Source organism: Diorhabda carinulata, chromosome 7 (genome assembly GCF_026250575.1).
Source record: "Diorhabda carinulata isolate Delta chromosome 7, icDioCari1.1, whole genome shotgun sequence".
Lineage (NCBI taxonomy): Eukaryota > Metazoa > Arthropoda > Insecta > Coleoptera > Chrysomelidae > Diorhabda > Diorhabda carinulata.
The window spans coordinates 21,692,892-21,716,601 of NC_079466.1; the positions used below are offsets into that span (position 1 = coordinate 21,692,892).

The following is a 23,710-nucleotide window of genomic DNA, read 5'->3' on the forward strand; positions in this document are numbered from 1 at the left end:
TAACCGTTCAGTAACAATAGAGAACAAAACCGACCTTGAAACTTTTGGAAATTCCATAGACAGAGCAGTGATGGTGAATCAGCGGTTTTCTTTAACCATTCTTTCAACTCGTTGAAACAGGTCATCTGAAACGACAGATTTGCGTCTTTGGCCCCCTCCATCATGCACATCATTACGTTCATCTTTAAACTTTCGACACCATTCACTCACAACATCATCACTCATGAAGTTTTTCCCATATACACTTCTGCAGCACTACGGCCTTCAGCCCGTAGAAAACGAATCACACTTCGCAATTCACACTTGGCGGGAGTATCAATAATAGTTTATGTTTATGTTTACGTGGCTGTAGCACAACGCCGACTGACGCCTGATTGTCAACAATGGCGGAGTGTGTAGTGCGAGAGCTTCGCAGACGCCTACAGCACATGCCCGCGTAGCGTCTGCTCCGAGCGATTGGAGGTTGAAAAAAAAACGGTCCTCGTACTTTAGATTTAAATATGAAAACCCAGTTATGTTGAGATTATGTTAAAATTTAATTTCTATCAAATTTATTTCGAATCGGACGTTTATATTATTTGTTTATTTCTAGTTCGACGACACAGCAAACTAGCACGGGTTCCGATTTGGCTCACAGATCACCAGGTGGCGGCGACGTAAGGACATGGTATGACGATTTGAACTCTCCCCTTATTCAACAAGACGGTAACGAAAAGAGCCTTAAATTGAGATTTGACGTCAGTCAATACGCTCCAGAAGAAATCGTAGTCAAAACCGTTGATAACAAACTTTTGGTAAGTAACTATCTTCACATTGTCAAATCTCGCTCCGTTTCAATCATCATACATTTAAAAAAAAAATTGAAGAGTAATGTAATCCTTTTCGTAAATATGTTTTTTATTATTTTTATCGAGAAATCTGCCAACAATTAAAAATTTAAATTTAAAATAAAGTTATTTTTCTCAGAATGTCTGTAACGGAAGTCACCACTAATAATTATTTCTCAGAAACTGCTTCGTTATATATTTGTATCTGGTTTATAAATGTGTGTTTGTTCAATGAAATTAGACGTTGAATACGGATTGGTTTACTTGGAACTCTACACCTAATTTGTTCCTTACATTTGATTCTGTTAAACCCTTTCAGTGCATTTGACTAGTTGTGGATTGCTTACTTTTAGTTTGAAACCGTTCTTTGTGAGGTGTATACCGCATTTATGTTAACACATGTCAAAAATAAAACAAAACGAGTAGTTTTTCATTAAAAGTTAAAAAAAAAGGTGAATCCAGTCAGACATTAGCTATCGAGTTCCAATCCCAGGTACGCGCATAATCTTGACAGTGAGACGGGCAGTTCAAATCGTAAAAGTACGAAAAAAGCGAAAACTAAAGTGGTGTAAGGTGCTGTTTTCACTTGGTTTTTGCAAAAACGGTCTTCTGTCAGCCCATATCGGGGCCCATTTTGCGCATTGGTATTAAACAACATGAATCTTGGTTGTGACCCACCTTTATCGTAAGTTCTGATTGGTTTAAAAATGTTATATTACGACATGGGACTATGATTTCAAGGTCAACCAAGTCTTAAATGATTGCAACGCACATTTAGTGATGAAAGTCCTTCTCGAGCAATCATCTTTTCGCTGGTGTAGCGAATTTAAAAGCGCAAGGATATCGCTTGGTGATGAAGCACGTTCTGGCAGATCCTGTTCAGCAGGTACTAATGTTGCCTACGAGACGAGACTTTGACATGTCTTTTCTCAAACTTATTGTATATTAGGATATGGGAAAATTAATAAATTGACACCATATACAATTTTTTTCTCATTGGTACTATGCGACTTCCATTTGGTGAAGGATCAGTTATAGTATGGAGAAGCATATCTTTTAAAATTCGCACAGAGTTAGTCTTTATCAAAAATAGGACGTTTACGGCGCATAGGTACCTGACAAAGATTCGAAAAGATCATTCTTGGTTATAATTGGACACGACGCAACTTTTATGCATGATAACTCACGACCACACACTGCTTAGATAGTTACCGCGTTAGTCGACAAGGTTCAAATCTCGCAATTTGCTCAGCCTGCTCGTAGTCCAGACTTGAATCCCATTGAACACATTATGAATAAGATGGGGATACGCCTACGAAGGCACACAGTGCAGAAAGCAAATGTGATCCAAAGGTGCAAGGTGTTATCATTGCCTAAGAAGGGAATACTCGCAACGTAAATGATCCATACTGGGCCGACAACCAGTTGTAGAGAATGCAGACAAAAACGGAGATGTTTTTATCTTTACAGACTCGATACGATATTTACGAAAGTCTGTACATTTTGAAACTAATCAAAAATATGATAAGAAAGTTGCAGAAATGCTGGGAATTTATCACGAAATATGGATGTCTTTGTTTTGTTTGCTTGGTCAGAACCCGGCATTTAATCTAAAGAAACTTGTTGAACAAGTACTCCAATAAAAAGAAGTCCGAAAGTTTTAGATCTGGGGATGTCAGTGGCCTTTCAATAGGTTTCCTTTTATCTATCCATTCTCCTGAAAACACTCACTAATAGGTCTTACCTTAAGGGTCATTAGCTAATCGCTACACTTTATTTCTTTATTGATTATGGTACAATTTTGAGTATTTAAGTAAGTTTTCAGCATAAAGAGAAGTACATTCATGTGTAAGTGATAATATCATCCATTGTTATATAGATACAAGGCTTAAAAATAAACTTGGTATTTGGCAACCTAACCTACCTTATTCTTATTACCAAAATAAATGTTCCACTGCCAACAATATGTATTAAAAGATATTTATATTGTCGCGTGAAATACTTGTTAAAAATAATGCACATCATAGCTATCTGTCTTCAAAATTACACGAAATCAACATTAAGATATTTATAAATATCATTTTTTTTTTAGTAAATATGTTTTTAAATGCTCGCTTGAAGAATGCAGTCATTATCCAACTGTTAAATTCTACTACTACATTTTGAAATACTCCTCTAGCAGTCTAGAAAATTCTTGAAGCGAATATTATTAAAAATAACTTAGTCACGTTTTTTACATAGTATGTATTGACAATATTTGTAATTTACATCTAATAAACATGCCACACATCTATTAAAAACAAAAACTTAAAAAATAATCATTTTAAATATCAATTAGCTCTATTTTTTCCTTTTATGACGGGTTGCACTTTCTCTGATATTTGACTCTAGAACTTACGAGATCAAGAATAGCGAATACGAGAACTTGGTTCCAACAAGACAAAGCGACCTGTCACACATCAAATGGCGTTTATGAGACAGATGTTTCCTCCAAGACTAATTTCCAAAAGAAGTGATATCACTTGGCTCCAACGTAGCCCAGACTTGACGTGTCTTGATTTTCTTTATGGGGACACTTGAAATATAAAATCTACATGAACAATCCGAGCGACATCAGTCAGCTAAAGGAAAATATTCGCCAATAAATGGCTGCAATCACACCGGATTTATTGACAAGAGTTTTCACAAATCTGCGTTCGCGTTTGGAGAAGTGCCGTCTTCAAGAGGGCCGTCATTTAGATGAAGTTCTTTTTAAAAAATAAACTTTCTTCAATTACTTAATCATCACATCTTTTATTTCAATAATACTTCACGTATTTATTTTTTCAACCAATACTTAATAAGTGCATGCTCTATTGCGCCACCCTGTATAATTAGACCATTACAAATATTGATGTGGACATAAAAGATACTGCTGCTAAACAATGTTCTCATTAATATATTACGAATATTTTAAAGTTAACTTTTTAGTATACATATTTTTTTTTAATTAACTTAAACTGACTTTCCATTTACCAATCTTTTTGGCTATCGAAGTGTTTGGTGAAGAAAATATGGCCCTTGGGCTGTGATAAGTTGGATTATGAAAGACGTCGACGGAATTTAAATTCTGCTCCAAAATTGCCCGAATGTTTCCGAGGTATCTGTGACTTTATGTCTTCTCTTTTGTCACACATAACAATCTGACGATAGTTAATATGATAAGATGTGTTTCGCATTAGAATGTATAAGGAAGCGTTAAACTTTATCATAATGTCATCTAAAGTATATATATATTCAGTACAATGAACTTCGTAATGTCTTATATGTTAGTGAGAGTGTGCATACAAAATTGTGTCTTAGTTTAGCGTTGAATAGATAGCAGGTATTTAAACAATTTGGCACGTGATCAACCTGGCATATGCTAGGAATAAAAATATGAGTAAATTTCAACGTTAAAACAATGATTTATTTATTTTAGTAAAAGTAAAAACGAAAAGTATATCATGGAATATTTTATAACCAATAAAGAAAAGATAATGTACTGACCACTACCACCTACTATGCAACTGAGAAAAGTCCAGGAATGGAAGAAAATAATGATAAAAAATAAGGAGCCAAAATAATGGCAAGACTTCAGTACACCACCCACATCTGATCCTGATGAAATTTCACACAAATGAAATGAAGTGATTGACCAAATTTGGTACAGCGAAAACGTCTAAATTCAGTGATATAGAAGTTCGAATTTGGAGTCGTTTACTGAAGGAAATAGTTGATGGACACCTATTTCAGTTATTCGATGTAGAGCATTCACCGACCTGACTCTGTTTTACCGGTACTACCACGGCAAATGCTCTTCTGAACTGTCTTGTATGATATCGTCTAGAGCAGTTTTTATAAGACCTACTCGCAGGCACACGGGGCTCATGAACACCCATGCTTAAGATGTGAGGTAACCAGATAGGATTTCTGGAGGATGCAGGAACTAAAAATTTGCGACTATACAAGACACCTTCGTATTTTTGATTTGTGGTATTCTTAAGTCGCAATCAATAGACTAATAACGACATGGTTTTCCTTGTATCTCAAAAACTGAAGATGGACGAGACGGAGCCGATCTCTCAGTCCAACTACCCCTGTCAATGGGCTTCTATCCATTAGTATTTCAAGCGGAAACCATTGCCAGGATGAAAAACTCTTTATTAGTACTCTAAAAGCTAGTCTCAGAATAGAAATCACTAAATATTCAGGTCAACGAGCCATCCTGTCGAATGATAAAGGACAAAGGAATTCTAAGTCATTCCTTATTTAATTACTAAATGGGAAGTGTCTCAATGGTTTCTGCTAATGAGGACTTGCTTTGCGATTATAAAGCTGTCCTTGGCTTATGTTTCTTGAAACATGATGCAGCGCCGTAAACTTTAACTTTGTGGAAACCAAACTGAAGACACTGATTACACTACCACTAAACCAAGTCATAAGTACTCTAATGCACGTTTCGGTAATTAAGTTTTTGTCTTCGGATACTGCAGTTAAACTGACAACAACTTAGTAATTTTTTAATGATTGTAAATAATTTACTTACAATTTGGCTTTTCTATAGTTACCAGTAGATAGACAATGTAATAAGTTATCATAATCTCTAGTTGAACTTGATACCTAACTAATTAGAAATATCTTTGAAGAGTTCCAATGATGAAGCATCGTTCTTCTATGTTGAAATCACTAGAAATTTTATTAACTGTTTAAATTTTTCATAGCCTTCCAGCTCTGAGTATTACTTTAATGCGGCACCAAAAAATTTAATCTGTATCTTGTATTTACTACAATTCCAAATTACAATCTGATTATTTTTAATGATTTTCAGGTTCACGCTAAACATGAGGAGAAAACCGAATCCAAATCCGTCTATAGAGAGTACAATAGGGAATTTTTACTGCCCAAAGGTACAAATCCCGAACACATTAAGAGTTCGTTGAGTAAAGATGGCGTACTGACAGTAGAAGCACCCCTTCCCGCCATCACTGCTGGTGAAAAATTAATTCCAATTCAACACTAAATTAAAATGAAATTTCTAGAGCTGTGGAGATATATGTTTACTGACATCCCCAATGATTCGTCATGACAATTAGAATTGATATATTCACGGCATTGACAATTTTTGAAATAATTTATTCCTGTAATGTTGGTAGACATATACTTCAAAGCTAGCCATTTCTGTTCACAAAGCTTGGTTACGCAAAAAAGTGAAATTTCAATATTATCAAAAACAGTTTAACAACTAACAACTTTATTTATGCTAACTGAAACTATTTTCGTTGAATTATCATGAAGATTTATAATAGTTCGATGTCGAATAACTTACAAAAAATTCACCCCGTAGTTTAACAAATTTGTATTATTCGTAGGCTATAAATAAATTATTTTCAATCTCTTATATTCGACTCATTTATTTTAGTTTTTATTATAAATTCGACAAGTGTACAAAATTATTGTGGCCTGTGCAACTGTAAGTGCAACTGTAATGATTTTTTGGTTAATAAAATATTACATTTATTCGAACGTTTATTATTTTAACACGTACAACAACCATGGGCCTGAAATATGAAATGAATGTTGAACAGGCCCGCCGCTAGCTGTTATATCGCCCGCGGGCAACACCGATTATACCGAACTCCGACTACTTTTAGTTTTCCTAAAAAAACCCTAGTAGTTCTGAAAAAAAATTACATATATGTCAATCAAACAATATCATAGAATTAGATCAATTCACAAACTTTCTTTTAAAAAACAATTTAATTAACAAACTGTGAATTTAATAATAATTTAAAGTTACATTTGGTTTCAATAATCCAACTCTACGAATACTAAACTATTAAAAGATTGAAGACGCCACGTTGTTAAGTATTTGGCAGCTATCAATAATGAACGAACAATGGACTGAAAAGGGAGAACCGGCTCCAAAGAAGGTAATGACTGTTCCATTTGCAGGCAAGTTCATGGCTTCGGTGTTCTGGGATGCGAGTGGGATTGTTTGGCTATCTTTGAGGATCAAAATGTACTTTATTTCTTAAATTTTACTAAGTTTGGCGACGTTGTTCTAATAAGTCTAATCCATTTTTATAACAAAACTACTGAATCATGGTTAAAAAAATAATTATGTTCAATTAAAGCTAGAGAAGCATGAATAATATGGTCTTCTAAAGAATCAGATTTTGGCTATTTCATGTTTCACACAACTGACATGAAACAGAAATTTTTAAGAAGTATCCAATAAATGAAACAGCAAATATGTAAAAATCAGTTTATTTGATCATTTTATGTAAAAATTACAGCAATTTTATATAGTTAATGGTAAAAAAGTCCAATGAGTGGTACAAATACAAAAAGGAGTATTCAAATTCATTTAATTAATGAGTTAACAAACAAAAGTTGAAACAGAACCAAAAACATCCCGTAAGAGGAGGTCCTGCTCAAATAACATCATTATAAGTGTTATGATAAAATAATAGAGGAGTAATGGTACTAGAAACTTAAAATTCCATCTTATTTTCATTCATTCATGTTCCTAGAATAAGTAGGACTCTACTACCATTACACCAAAACTTTTACATTGTCTGGTCCTTCAAGCCGCACGGAAACCATACAGTTTAATTGTAAGTCTTGGTATAGTTGTGGTATAGTTGTAGTATGAGTAACTTATTCTAGAAATTGCAACATGTAAAAATCAATTATCCCAAGTTTTATGATGAAAAATCTTTAACAGAAAATGATGGTTTGGAACACAACCCAGACAAGACAACTTACACGGCAATACTACATATATCTAATAGATATTGCAGCTACCAGGAAAAAAATATATTAAATGTTTCTAAATGCTAAATAGTATAAATTTATGTTGTGAATTGAGCTGCCATAATTTAATATTTAATTATTAGGCACATGTCATTTAACAACTCAATTTGAAAATATATAAATTTTAGTAATTTACAAAAAGATTCACCAATACTTAATTTGAATATATTTCACTGGAATTATTTACATATAAAAATAATTAAAAAATGTTTCAGTATGTTCTGTCAGATTTTATTTTACGAGGCAATATAGAAAATAATACATTGTTACCAGTACTTTTTGAATAATGGAATGAAAAACAGTCTTTTTCAGAAAAAAACGTGAAATATAAAACAATTAAACTGCACAAAACATACTGAAAATAAATGCGGATTATCACAAATAGAAATAAAAAAAACTAAGGAGAAACAAAATCAATATTGGAATGAATGTAATTATTTTAGATTACTTCATTCATACTTAGAACAAAACACAATTTTTCCTATTTTAATCAGTTCTGTAGCGAAACTTTGATTTTGTTTATCATAATTATTTATTAGAACATTCATATCATACCGAAAGTGTATTTTAATTAACTATTTTTATACAAAGTGAGTCCTTATCCATATTATTTAAACGAAGAAATTTTTAACCACCAGTCTTAGATAAAATACAACTCTAGTATTTAGAAAGCAAAAATAAATGTAAATGTATGATTCAATCAAAGACATCACAACGAAAAGTCAAATTCTTTACTTACTTATATATGCGGAAAATTCTTCTCTAAACTTTACTATAGGTACATCAAAAATTTTTTTAAAAATCAATATTAATCTAAAGATTAAATATTAACTTTAAAAAATCTTAGACTTATCAGAAACTAACAACCAAATATATTCCGGTCAGTGCTATTTGTAGAATTATTTATAAGTATAGAGTGCCAAAAGTAGATTATTTTAATTTAAATTATCCTTAGGTTGTACTTGTAGGTTATGTTATGTTTTCTTTTCAATTAGTGCTTTAGGAGACACATAAGTAATAACTTATAATGGCCAATTTATTAAGAAAATAAAATAAAGAAAGATTTAAGAAATTTAATTGAAAAACTAGAACAATTTGGAAGTGAATTGAAAAAAATCTTTATTTAGATACTCTTACTAACTCATTGTACCATCAGAAGCGTCCGACAGAAACAAGTTTTGGGTTTTCGTATTTATCTTTAACAGAAGATTCCAAAAATGTTTAATGTAGTAATAAGTTTTGGGCTTACCGTTAGTTTCGAATTACCAATAAATTTTCGAGATTGAACACCTGCAGTATATATCACTAATTGATCGGTTTGTATTGACAAAAAAACACTGTAACTGAAACATTGTTGTTTGACGTTTTTTTTAAATAAAGTATACCTTAGTTTAGTAAGACTTACAAATACCTAGTACCTGGACAATGAAAACGTGAATACTTTGCATAAAATAAATCAAACAACCGTGGAATAATGAATCTACAACAGTCATACCTAAACTATGCTTCACACCTGGAAGAACTAACACATAAATTTTGTAGGAATAGCATTTGTTAACAATTAAAGACATCAACCATAAAAATATAGTAAACAACAAAGCCATGGAAATTGCTGTTTTAAGACACTTGTAATTACAACAATCAATATCGCAAAGTTTCAGGGTAAAAAGTGTTTCTCGTACCAGAGTTTTTAAAATTCTATTTAACATAACCATAGGTCTCAATATAAATTAATAAATGACGAGTTATGTCCGATAAAGTATTGCAAAGATACAACTTTCGACAAGTTTTTTTGGTATCACGCGGTTATCATAACATAACCAATCGAGTGGCTCGACTGGTGTAATTGGGAGTTTACTTTTACGTTTTGTTTGTCAAAGTTTGGCAATACTGTTGATTTTCAAACTACGTTTATAGCGATAATATGAACACTCTGTTTACAACGTTGCCAGCTGATCCAATAATAATTGCATAATAATAAAATTCCACAATTATATATTGAGATTTTGTCTCTACACTGTAATGTCTTTGAATTCGATACTTCGATAATTGAAGTGATATTTTTTTATAAAAGACTGGGTGAGTCTATATACACATAAAAATATCTAAAAAAACGTTTCAATTAAATTATTATTTTAAAATTGATACCAAAAAATAGTAGTTGGAAAATCTATCCCCCACCAGATTGAATCTTGCATCTTAGAAATTTTGTAAATGTGAAAATTTTCGTATTTTCGTATTAATTGATGCTATTCGATATTGTTTAAATATTTTTGAATCTATAATATTATTTTATAATAGCAGGGAAAAAAATAAATTTATATATAAATATGCATTTATGGTGAATATAATGATTTGAACAAGGGGAGGCAATATGTGCTACAAAACGAATATTAAATACCTAGTGTAATATGTTTTATTTAAATTTATAAATAATAATTTGGTTGAATTGCGATATACATTGTATTTTTGTTAATATGCTTAATAAGTTTAAATTGTCTTCAAAATATATTTCAAAACATTCAAATGATGACTTATTGGCGTATCACTTTGAAAAAAAATGAAAAGTGATTTTTTATATAATAGTTTCAAATGTTAAGTGAGTAATAAACAATTTTTAATAAATAATTTTGAGTAATTTAGTGTCAATAAATATACCTGCAACTTAAAAAAACAAATTTCACAAAGATACTACATTTTTGGAGCATTAATTCAATCTAGAAATATGGGTTTGAGATTTTCATGTCAATTTATAATAAAACCCGATGACTATTAATTAAAATTATGAATATATAAAAAGTTCTAAAAACTAAAACGCAAAAGGCGATGATACTATCAAGGAAACATAAAAAAACTTGTATACCATTCGAATTTCGATTTGTGACACTATTACACCGACATTTAAATTAAATTTTTTCCATCAATATCGAAATTCCAAATATGGTAATTAACATACGGTTTGGTATATTTAATCCCATAAACTACAAATAAAAGGCGTAATCAAATTAAATAGGATTAAATACACACGGACCCTGTATTTGTTTCAAATATTTTCCACTAACATTACAAAAATATTTAGGTCCTTTTATTTACATTTCTTTAAGTAGCTTTCACTCAACAGAGGAATTTTATGAAAAGGGAAACATTTAGAAAAGTCTATCACAATATAATCTTTAATAGAAATTCCATTTTGACACGAATTGATAGCTATTTACATACCAAAGGAGAAACATATTTTTATACAGTTTAATATTCGACGCGAAGAGAGGCACCGCATTTTCCTCTTGAGGTGTGTACATAGTTTTTTCAACTATACCTTAAAAAGAAATTTTTGCAGCTGCCAAGTAGATAATCAAGTTGATCATACCTAATGATGACACCTACAAGCACGTTTGGTATCATTAAAGTACCTATTTTTAGTTATTTTAATTTCACAAGAAAATATGAAGGAATGTTAGTCAAGGCCGTTTGACATAGTGCAATGCAATGCAAGACGCAATATCTCTTGATCAAAATCATGGACAGATGAAGTTAAGCTGATTGTTTTATACAAGATGTCGTACTTGCAACATTATCGGTTTAGTGCCATTTTTATTGAGTGCAATTTTGTAATGTAATCTAGTTACTTTTGGTGTTACAACCAACCTGTACATCAGACTTCAAAAGCAAGGTAGCAGCAGATATAATGATTACCACACTTTGGCAGAATATAGGGAATCGTTTTCCCATTTGAAAATTCTATTACAAGAACTGGTGATTAACTTCCTGATCTAATCGACAATCATTTTTTCTTATTGAATGTTTTGACAAGTCTCTGCTCTATAAGTTCAAAAATTGATCACATAAACCCCGATTCATTCGTCTATGTTCAAAAAATTCGTTCATTGTAACATATATTGCAGTGAAGTAACTGTAGATATTTCTATTCAAATTTAGGGTGTCACCCACCTCCCATTTCATACAGTAAAGTAACTATAATTATAATACATTATAAATAAGTTAGAATCTTTGATCACCGTTTAGATTTCTTTATATACATGTACTTTTAAGGTTATGTTTATTGCGAACCAGCGAATCTAAACGATTTTGATTTATTTATAATGTATTATATACTTACTTTACTGTATTAAATGGGTGGTGAGTGAGACCCCTCAATTTGAATAGAAATATCTACAGTTATTTACTTCAACATAATTTAAAATGAACGACGAATTTTTTAAATATAGAAGAATGAATCGGGACTCAACAAAACATTCAATAAGAAAACCTGATTTTGCAACTATCTGCATCTGTATTTGTATCTGTATCTGCAACTACAAACTACACTAGAAAAGTGAGGTTATGTTTTTAACGTTCACCAACGATCAGCGAGTGAAAAGTAGAAAGTTGGTTAACTTCGAAGTCAAGAGCGCGTACAAGCTCAATCATTGTGTACGTTACCACAGTTTGTGAACAAGTTGAGCTATGTTTGACATTTATGAACGTCTAGAGCGTGTCACGCTCGCGTTCATTCTGCTTACCGCTTAAGTTTCAGATTTGATTCAGTGGCAATTGAATTTCTATTATAGAATTAATAACCTAAATGCGATTGAAATAAATACATTCGAACTAAGATTAATCAAAAAAAAATTCCTCTGTTGAACTATGTGATATGCCAACTATACGATAAATTATTTTTAAGTATATTCTTCAATTCCCGATACGGTTTAGTTACCTAAATGTCCTTAAATCACGATATTTATATATATTTATTTACGTCGAATAATATTGAACGTCATCCTGTCGCATTGTGATACTCATCTTATACTATCCAATAAAACGGGTTTTTCGTAACGTACCCGTGTAGGGTTTTTGTCAGACTGAAGTTTGTTGAACGCCGCCGACGTAGCTATTCAAAGGTTTGTGTTCAGATTCGCATTCGGAGTCTTCTATTTCGCAAAGGTTGGTCGAGAGGTCGCTGTTACTTGCATAACCCAATAGGGAATGTCTCTCTTCTGAAATTGTAAATTTATTTATTGAAGATTGTATTATATAATATGAAAATATGTTACTTGAAAACAAATAAAAGTTTGATAAAGTATCACAACAATAGTAAAACAACGTAAATAAAAGCTTAAATAATGTTTTACAAATTTTACGGTTAGTTCGGTTTATCGTTATCCTTAGGGCTAAAAGTTAACCTAATCACCGTGAGGTTAACAACGCTATCATAGAAAACTGGGTTTTAGTATTTTAGTAGAATGTTTAAGTAATCATTTTGGCTTTCGAGTCGCTTTGCACCTATATCTTAAAATATATTTTGTACCCCATTGTTCTGCCTCCAAAATACATAAACTTCTTCCAGATAAGGCTACTTTCCTGAAGGTTTTTTTGTCCTACTTCCTTATCTAAACCTTTTACTGTATTGGGCAGGACATTCGCAGAGAAGAGACTCCACTAAGCTTATAGTCTTAAGGTAGTCTTTGACGGGGTAGCGACCTGTCAGAAGACTTACCACCAATCTAAGGTCGTTTCCGGACATCTCGAGAAGTTCCTCATGTTTCTTAGAAGATTTGGTTACAAATCTTCTGGATTGTCCTGGAATGTTTCTCCGGTAAGACTTCATCTAATCCTTCAGCTTTACCTTCATTTTGCTGATATGACATTCCACGAGAGTAGGGATCTGGTTCAAAATATGTAGTAATTGCCACATTTTTGTCTGCTTGGTATATCTCGGTAGCCAGGCAACCGCATTAGGGTTATTTTTTTTTAAGTAATGCTGACATGTTCAGGTTGGGGTAGGAAACATTTTAGACTATTCTCGTATTCCGAATACATCTTAGCAAAAAAAATTGAAAGTAAAAATGTAATTTTTTTCATAATGTGTTAAACTTTAGTTCCTATGCGCAAGCGAAGCGGATTTTTATATTTTTTTGTTCATATAATTCGCAGTTTTTTACGCTACCGCAACATTGAAATAAGAAAATGAGTTCTATCGGCTCAACTTGGCAATGAATGGCTGAATACAGTGTTTACATAACCACAACACCAACAGGTAAACAGTTAACCTTCAGTCTCTGAAGACGATAGCTTGGTTATCGAAACGCGCGTCAAATAGTGTAATTGAGTGTTGGTGTAGTGATTATGTAAACAGTGTATTCAGTATGAATAAAACCAACAGTTTCAGAAATTCCAACTTAGTAATGATAAATTCTCAATAATAATTATCCAGTCCGTTAAATTTCTTATACAACTAGAGATCAATAAACACAATAAAACTATTAATATACCAGCATGAAAAAAAATTATCGCACGAAATAAAGTGCAGGTTGAATTTCAAATTTGAAAACTATCGGAAACTATGATAAAAATCTCGTTTTGTGTTAGGTTCCAGAACCATTTGTTCCAAGAATAGTAGGAAGATATAGTTTTACGAAAAGCCCTAATATCCAGGTTAGTTAACTTCAAACTAAGTACAATATTTTCAGAATAGGCAACTCTACAGCTGATTAAAGATTAATTCTAAATCAATTAAGTTAATAACAAAAGGTCGACAAACATTAATATATTTCTCTGTACACGTTTTTCTTTTTAGCTTTTTATCTTCATTCCCACCAATCCGTGCTTGTTAAGCTGATAAATTGATAGTTCACAACTCGATTGAAGCCAAATAATCGCATTAGGGGCTTATTATCCAATAATTATTATAAGCTGGTATTAATTATTCATAATCGATCAACAAACGTGAAAAGTAGGTATTCAATTTGATCCTATTATGCAACTGATACGACATTAATTAACAAGCATTAGCTAGTAGGTAAATAATATTGAAAGGTAATTATAATGTAGTACGTTTATAATGAAATTTATACAAGGTCTTGTCGAAAATTAACGTACTACCAGGAGACTTGAAACCAACATAAGTCAACAAAAAAAATTCTTTGGGTTTGTTATTAAATGATTATTAAGTAATTGATAACAATTAAAACCAAAAGTTCCATTCATAGCAAAGCAAAGTTTGCTTAAGTACATTTATTTTACAATGAAAACTAAAATTTTCTAGATTTTTGTAAACAGCAATGGTTTTAACAGACGGAATTAAGGGGGGTAGCTCTGCAAAAAGTTAAAAAGTAGTCCTCCTTCATAATGGAAATATATTTCTATCTCTACCTCTTGCTGATTCAGAAAACTTCGAGGTTAAAATGGTACTTCAAACTTTAAATTTTGAAAAGTATATCTGGCCAGAGACAGGGAATTACAAGATGGTAGGTTTACTGACGGAAATGCAAGGTGGTGTGTTATCTTTGCTTAAGGGATAGTAGAGCCAACACACTTCACTATACAAGCAGCACTAATGAACCGAACAGATCGAGTTTCAGGTAAGAAAATATGTCAAGAATGTACCGATTGTGAAGTCCGATCATATTTTGCTACGTCAGGCCTCATGAAGCAATTTGTGTTGAATACTTTCCCTAAAGTGTCAGTGGCTAAAGATAAAACTAATATTTTGTTGGTCCACAAATAAAAAAAATTATGGTCAGTAAAAAATTCCCATAGCTACTGAACACACTAGAAAAATAAGCGTGGATCAGCCTTAAAGCAATAATCCATGGCTTTCTTGTCAATAAAAAAGCAACAAGTTGTAAAGAGCTCATGTCTAATATGTTTGATAATATCAAATATATGGATGACATAATGTTCGTAGAAATAAATATGCTAATGCTTAGATCCTTCTAAAGTTAACTAGGGGGCACATTTAGAACAGCCAGAACACCTTCATCATAATGAATAGCTTAACCTAACTAATAATATTCTCATTATACTGTCCTTGATAATGAGAATATTATTGGTGACTAAGTTCGGAGTCTAATACTTACTTTGTATTTCTTTTTATATATTCGGAGATTTATCTCTTTTGTTTTTTGTAATTAAAAGTGATTAGCAAGTACGAAGATGGTCCCTGATCTAGAGATGACGTTATGTGATCCAATACTTTTATTTGAAAGGCATTAGCCCAACCAATATAAAAGCTGAACTAGATTCTATTCTGGATGAGACAGCTTCTTCGTTATCGTTAGTAAAATATCGGGTAGCAGAGTTTAAACGAGTCCGTACGACCTGCGAAGACCAGCATCGCAGTGGTCGACAACTCCAGAAATGTTGAAGAAAACCCACAATGAGGTACTGGATGATGAACGTCGGCTGAAAGTGTTCGAGGTAGCAGACTTAGTAGGCATTTCAAAAAGTACGGAATATCACATACTAACTGATCATTTGGACATGAGAAAACTGTATGCAAGATGGATGCCGCGTTTGCTCATAATGGAAGAAAAACGGCGACGTGAAGATGTATCCATCGAGTGTTTGACAATATTTCACAGAAATAAAGCTAAATTTTCAGCCGTTTCGTAACCATGGATGAAAGGAAATAGAAGAACAATCAAAACAATGGATTTGAAAGGGAAACCAGTTCAAAAGAAGGCAAAAATTGTTCCATCTGCAGACAAGCTCATGGTGTCTGTTTTTTCATTATTATCAACGGCGAATATTATACGAACGCTTGAGCGAACAAATAAAGCGAAAACCGCCGCATTTGGCGGCGAAGAAACTGTTGTTTCATCAAGATTATGCACCAGCTTACACATCCGATATACCAATGGCCAAAATTAATGCATAAAAGTTTGAATTGCTGACTCATGCACCCTATTCGCCAGATTTAAGCCACTCGGATTATTTTCTGTTCCTAGACTTGTAAAGATGGCTCGGTGGTCAAAGATTTACCAACAATGAAGAGGTGATGTAGGCAGTTAATGATTATTTTGAGGAGATTGACGATTCTTATTATAAAAAGAGAATCAAACCTATTAAACATCGCTGGGAAAAGTATATGGAGCTCAAAATTACTAAGATTACGTTGAAAAATAAATATCAAAGCAAACTTTATATCGCAGTATTTTTTCTTTCTTTATTTAGATATAATCAATTAAAATTAGCACTCTGACTATCAAATCGGGTTTACTTGTGTAATTATTTACTGTTTAACAGGTTTTTTCAAAGTTTTCACATCAATATTTTTTCAAATTAGAATTTTCCCACTTACCTAAAGTGGTAATTACAGAAGCTATATCGTCATCACAGATTTTTCGTCTATTTCTATTACTAGGGAATCCGTATGGTTCGACATCATCAGAATCTGCACCGGGACTTCGAAGGCTTTCGTCGGCTTCTGTTGGTATGTTATATTCGTGGGCTGGAAGATATGAATTAGGATGACGTGTATAACTATCGCCTATAAAAAACAAAAATCTTGTTGAATCATCATCATATCGACTCGAATTAAAACTGATTGATTTTTAACATACAAAATCAGTTTGTTAATATCTAACATTCTAAAAAAATCACAGCAAAGAGTATATCGACAAGGATATTAAATTTCTTCATGAGCAATACAACCATTCCAATGCTTCTCTAGTTTCTCGATGCCGTGCTTGTAGAAGGATTTGTCTTTTGCCTCAAAATAGGCTTCAGTTCAGTTCAACAATTGCTTCTTCATTTGAGCTGAATTTCTTACCGGCGAACATTTTTTTGAGATCAGCGAATAGCCAGTGGTCACTGGGGGCAAGATCTGCACTTACGGTGGATGGGGAAACAATTCGAAGTGTATTTCATTCAATTTTCCATCGTTGCCATCGATATGTGAATCGGTGCATTGTCTTGATGAAACAGTGGTTTTTTCTTCGACATATGAGGCCGATTTTTTCTTGATTTTTGCATTCAAACTATCCAACAACTCTATATAGTATTTGCTATTTGCTGATGAACAATATTCCACGTGCATCCCAAAATACTGAAACCATAACATTCCCAGCTGACTGTTGTGCCTTTGGACGTTTCCTAGGTGGTTCAACGGCTGTATTCCACTCGGATTCATGATTCATCCATTGTTACATATCGACGCAAAAAATTTAATTTTTTAGGTGTAAACATGGCCAAATACTGCTCTGAATCACCAACGCGTTTTTGTATCTGATCGACAGTGAGAAAACGCGACACCCACTTTAAAGAAGCTTTCTCACGGTCAAATGTTGATGCATAATAGTGAACATACTGCCTTCTGATATCTTGACGGCCTCAGGTATATCGCGCAATTTCAATTTACAATTAGATATAACCAATTTGTGGACTTTTTTGATGTTTTCTGAAGTAACCACCACAATTATATTCAGCAAATTAATAGCAAATTGCTGAGCATTATTTTGAATCCATTGTTTTGAAAATAATAAAAGTAGCTTCACTTAAATCGCTGTCACTTTTTTCTGACTAATCGAAATGTCATGAAATTTTACACATAGTGTTTTGAACGTTGGTATTTCATAAACGTCATATGGTTTTGACAATGGCAGCGCCATCTGTGTGTCAGTCACACGACTTATTGGGTGATGTATTATGATCGGTTTTGTGCTAAATTTTTAATTTTTATATAAATCAAATAATCAAATTATAACTATATCACATTCATGCAAAAGCTATCACATGCATATAAACTGTGTGTACTCACTAGGTTTAATAATGATCAAAGGCACTGCGGTGGTTAGAAAGAAAGATAAACCAAAAATTAGATATGAATTTATAAAAAAAATGGGTTATTGCCTACGGACATGCCAATAATATTCAAGTACATCTTTTATTTAGTCTCTGACACCTTCAGAGTGTTAGCTAAATCGAAATCATTTTTAAAACTGACTTTTCTGTATTTTCACGCAACAAATTGTTTTATACTCGACTCTATCCCATTATGTTGTTTTATGTGACGAATTTATGTGTAGAAATTTAGCGAATTGTTAAAAAATGGTTGGAATGTCTAAAAAAATGAAGATTAACTGCACTTAAGTAATACTATGAAGTGTAGGCTTTTTATGTGTATGAGTTTGGGATCAGTGGGATAAAGTTTGAGGGAATATAGACTGATATTAATAGTTTTAGTTGGGTAGTTAATGGAATATTGAAAAAATTTAAAAAACTATTTTCAAAATCTACTCAAAAAGTTTTTCATCTGAATACAGTTGATATTTTTATTGGTAATAAGAAATTAAATTATTGTAATCAATGATTTGCGACATGTAATAAAGTGCAAAATTACTGGGCAAAGGTGAATGTATATTTTTTTTACAACAAGACATACACTAAAGCCACATGTGGCAAGTTATCTTAAAAACAAATGCAAACTGCTCAAAATCAATGACTATATACAAGAAAATAGCTTCGTTTAGTGAGGTTAGATGTGTTTTAACGAATTTTTTAAAGTTTTTAGAAACTATCTCTACTTTTTATTGGATTTTAATGATATAAGTGTAGTAATATACTCTGAATAATTTACACAAACACAGTTTTTTGTGTATTTATTCGTTTATCGTTTATTTACAGACTAAACTTTGACTGATATCCATACTGATATCCATCAATCAGTTTTAAAAGTTTTTGGTAGGCTTGCACAATACATTATGAACTATGAACTATATTCTAGATGTTTATAGAATAGAAGTTGGCTATTACTAGACACTTTTAAAGGTTCTAGCGTGTTCTGGAACATCGTAAATGTATATATAAAAGAGAGGGTCAAATTAAATAAATAGTTGAATATTGGAGATCGAAGGCAATCCGAATAGTTATAAAGTGGAGTGATTGTTAATAGAATTGTAATTAGTGTAATAATTGTGTTGAATATTAATTATTTAACTTGTACAATTTTATCGACGAACCTATCCGAGAACGTTACATCAATATCACCAAATTTCAACACCTTGTAAATGTTACGTGAACCTACAGTAAATTAAAAATCAATTTATTTTACATCGATTAAATGACGAGGTTTGCTCTAAAAGTATCAATTCTATATTTATATCTCTTCTAACTGGTGTCCTTTGAGGGGTAGTTTTAATCTGGGAGAGAACTAAAATCAGGAATTCCACACTCGAAATTTGAGTGTGGTTTTACCAAAATTTGGCAAAAAAATTGATTTGAGGTTAATTTTTACATCTAACTTTCCTAGAATAAATTTTAATACTTGATGATACGTGAATTTACTACGGATTTGACGTGCTTTTCTTGACGATTCAGAATGAGTCCACGCACACCCACGAGTTCCTGAAGACTTGATAGTGACACGGAGATATGAAGATAAGCTCGATACTTTTGAAACGAACCTCTTACATTACCATTTATTAATTTGTTTATGTTTTTATATTAATTTTTCGTATTTTGAAAAAATAAAATATAATCAATGATAATTATTCGATTCAAAACTGATTTATCGAAGCATACATGCTTGTTTATTAAATTATTTTTAATACATAAAAAAATTTTATAAATTAAATAATGCTGTTAGTCGATTCGTATATTTCAAAACAAATTGGTACACACATAAAATCACCCTTTCCACTTACTGAACTAAATGTTAAAATGACGTTTCTCTCCACGCTATAAATTAAAATAATAAAAATATATTTACAAAAAAATTTCGAGGAAAATTTTAAATGTTTTTAAAATCCTAATAAACTGCCCATGCACGATCAATTTCAAGGTTATGAGTGATAGAAACCCGTTTATATATCAGTACTTGATTATCTAACATTTGTAATTTTAAACAATAGGTAGAACTCGATGGTACATATTGTCGTAATCACCAAGACATCATCTTGTTGTCCATAAAAATGAAAAGTACCTAGGGAGATGGGTTGGCTGCAATGACCGATATGTATTTTGTGTATGGTCTGCCAAATTATCGCGAGCTAAACGTTTAAAACCAACGAAAGAACGATACTGGAAGCTTACACAAAAATTCAGTCAATATTAGTCGTTCCCGAGCAGTAACGAAGAAAAAGATATTCTAAACGAAACTGATTAACTACTTCCTGCCACTCATGAAGTTTTAAAAGAGCAGCAACTATACCCTTCCCATATCCAAACTCTTTTACATCAGCAAGTTATATGTTATGAATGGATTGCAGACAACAAGCCGCACAATATTATAGAGTAACGTTTTAAAAGTGCGTTTTCCATTATAGTGAAGCATGTATAAAATTCTATTTATAGCTATGAAGTAGTTGAATCTGCAGTTTGTTCCTCCTCCAGCATCATTCCGTATCGCCCGTGATGCCTTTAGCATGGAGATTTCGACTTAGACGACCTTGTCTGATAAAAAAACCAATCACTAGGCGAATTTCGCACCTGTTTAAGCTGAGCAGTTGATTGGTAAGACATTATGTGTACCTGAGCTTGTCTAATTCTATCAATCTCTGTGGATACTGTCTTAAGAGATATGGCACGGCTGGTTTTCGGTAATACCAGTCAAAGCGAATTAACCTCGTTATTGCCCAAGTGACCAAGCATCCAATCGAGCTGGACTTTGCAACCATCACTTATTTTGGAGTGTCCTGATCCGGTCAACCTTGATACCTTGAGCCATCAAGGCATCAAGTAGCTCAATTGTGCGGTATTGCACACTTGGAATCATTCGTTCAATGTTTCTTCGAGTAACGACGTATGATTAACAGTCACAGGCGCCTTTTGGTAACCGCTCATGAAAATAAACGAACTTAGAGCTTGTGTCAAGGTTATCGCATGGCTAGTTACTCCAGCTTGTAATTCTTTAAGGATACGTAACTGGTATACTGTTCTCACAGAATTTTATCGCAAGGTTCAACGGTGGAAAATCCTATAGGACTTCAAGAGCCCTTGTTGAGGCCATATTCATGGATAATAAGACAGTTGTGTTCTAGTACTTTCTCCGTAGAGCACCACCACGATGGCTTCGTACATGAGAAGAGGTTCAACAATCAAAATTATATCCAGAGAATAATCTTCAGTGAAAAGCCCCATGTAGACATGAAGGCTCTTCTGTATGCACAGGTAGCCTTTAATCTGATGTCCCCCAGGGACATATTCCGTATAATCTTGATATTTAATTTGGTTTCATTGTGGTAGATTTAGAAATAATAGAGATAGAGATAATAAAGTTGATTTTTATTAGGAATCTAAAAACAAATAATAAATTTCGATTTTATAATTGAAATTGAGTTAAACTAACAAAAATAAATAAAACAAAAAAAAAGAATACCTGTGGTGAATCTATACTCTTCATTACCGCTATCTAAACCGCTAAGATTAGGGCTGATGCGGTTCATTCTATATATGTTGTCAGCATTATATTCGGTTTCGTTATCTTCATTTAAAGTAGTAATGTCTCTACGTGGATCGACGTGGTATCCCGAAACCGAAGAAGAATGTTGATGATAATGGGATTCGTTACTTTCGTTACTGTGAAAACTGGATGAATCAGGAATTTCGCTGCCCGGCACCTCGGTTATGTTCGGTAACGTCTGGCTATGTCGCGCCCAATCAGAACAATCCCAATGATAACCTAATCAAAGCATACACTTAGTTCGTGGAAATTTTTGCAAACCAGTCCAAATTAAAGTTATTAAATTATCAAAAGAAACTTTATAATGAGGAATAAATTTAGAATAAATAATTTTGATTGTGGCCTCTATTCTATCGGTTGTTTTTCTATACTAGATGCCGTTATCACGCCATCTACATTTATAATTATCCACAGGTATCCTTGGTGACATGTGCCATTTCAAAAAAAGTTCTTTAAATAAAACCAAAATAGTATAACCGAAAAAATGTTTCTTTGTTGGTATATAATTACAATTTTAATGGTCCAAAAGGCATAATATTGGATGAAATTTACAAAATTTTTAAACACGAGCTAAGTATACTACCAATTTTGTTAAACCAACCTAACCTAACCTAACCAAAAGTCAACTGTGGATTTTTCGAGATTTTATAATAACATAATAGTTTTGTATCCTCTATTCATGTATGAAACTTTTTTGTTCAGAATCCACTTTTTTATCCTATTGTGATATTTGTTCTGTTCATTCGAGAATATAAGATCAAAAAATGAACCTCACATCAATTTTTTCTGAATATCATTTCCCTAATTTTGATCCCAAATCATTTTCTTAATTCTTCAAGATATTTGCAATTACAGCTAAGGTAATTCGAGATTTGAATCTTTCACGCTGATATCTGTTCAATTTTTGCTCTTACATAAAAATTTTAAGATCAAAATTGATACTACACACTATAAGATGCTAAAACTCTATTTCCAAAAAAGTAGTTTTGAACTTTTAATTTTTCCAGGATTGATACAAAATTTTGAAATTTGTTTATTTATTCGTCAAATAGCAAACAGCAAAATTAGATTACATCAAAAGAAAATATAGAGAAAATGTTTTTAAAAGAGTTGATGTATTTAAATTTTGAACATTCAAAATGGTGTACGTGGAAACTGAATTAATATATATATTTATCATTATCAATAATTCTATATTATACTTAAATGATGTTATTATTTTTACTATACTTATAAATAAATATCTTAACCTTTTAAAAGTCAGAATCTATATAGGGATATGAGATCTTGTGTAAAAATAGGTAGTAAAGTATCAGAGCCATTTAGAATTGACAAGGGTCTGCGACAAGGATGCTGCATTTCTCCAACACTTTTTAAAATATATGTGGCAAAAGCATTCTCCCAGTGGAAAAGAAGATGCAAAGGAATGGGCATACAGATTAACAACAATACTTGCTTTTACACCCTATAATTCGCCGATCAAACTTAAAGAAGAATATGACAAATGGGGTCACACAACATCTCTGCATTGGTGAAGAAACCACGGATCTTGTTCTGGAAAATTCTGGAGACGATATAAAAATTTGATAGCTGTAGCTATTTGAGCGTAAATTTTAATAAAGAAGGGACTGATGAAAATGAAAGCACTTGATGGAATTCTATGGAGTACAGAGATAGGCAAACAATATATGGATCAGAGACGTGGACAGAAATGGAAGCAATGAGAAGCGCATCTAGGATAACAAAATTAGAAAGAGTGACTAATGAGAAGATTATAGACAGGAAGCAACTGGGCATCTTCACAGAATGACAGAAGAGAGATTACCAAAGAAAGTTATAAGATGGATGAAAACCGAAAAATAGGAAG

At 32.4% G+C, this 23,710-nt stretch overlaps 2 protein-coding genes across 5 annotated transcripts in view; one reads left to right on the forward strand and one right to left on the reverse strand.

Moving 5' to 3' along the window:
- The window catches only part of LOC130896890 (heat shock protein beta-1), a 44,119-nt gene extending 37,754 nt beyond the window's left edge, over positions 1-6,365 (forward strand). For both annotated transcript variants that reach the window (XM_057805257.1, XM_057805258.1), the window contains 2 exons: positions 593-794; positions 5,677-6,365. In XM_057805257.1, the coding sequence (XP_057661240.1) occupies positions 593-794; positions 5,677-5,868 (394 nt within the window). In that variant the 3' untranslated portion in view covers positions 5,869-6,365. The remainder of the gene's footprint in view (positions 1-592; positions 795-5,676) is intronic.
- Positions 6,366-9,934: 3,569 nt separating this feature from the next.
- The window catches only part of LOC130896809 (fat-like cadherin-related tumor suppressor homolog), a 418,340-nt gene continuing 404,564 nt past the window's right edge, over positions 9,935-23,710 (reverse strand). Inside the window, exons 25-28 of one of the 3 annotated variants that reach the window (XM_057805125.1) lie at positions 21,760-22,062; positions 18,202-18,225; positions 16,744-16,932; positions 9,935-12,658 (exon numbers count right to left, since the gene is read on the reverse strand). In XM_057805125.1, coding sequence (XP_057661108.1) covers positions 12,519-12,658; positions 16,744-16,932; positions 18,202-18,225; positions 21,760-22,062 — 656 coding nt within the window. In that variant the 3' untranslated portion in view covers positions 9,935-12,518. The remainder of the gene's footprint in view (positions 12,659-16,743; positions 16,933-18,201; positions 18,226-21,759; positions 22,063-23,710) is intronic. The other 2 variants (XM_057805127.1, XM_057805128.1) reach the window with 2 other exon arrangements.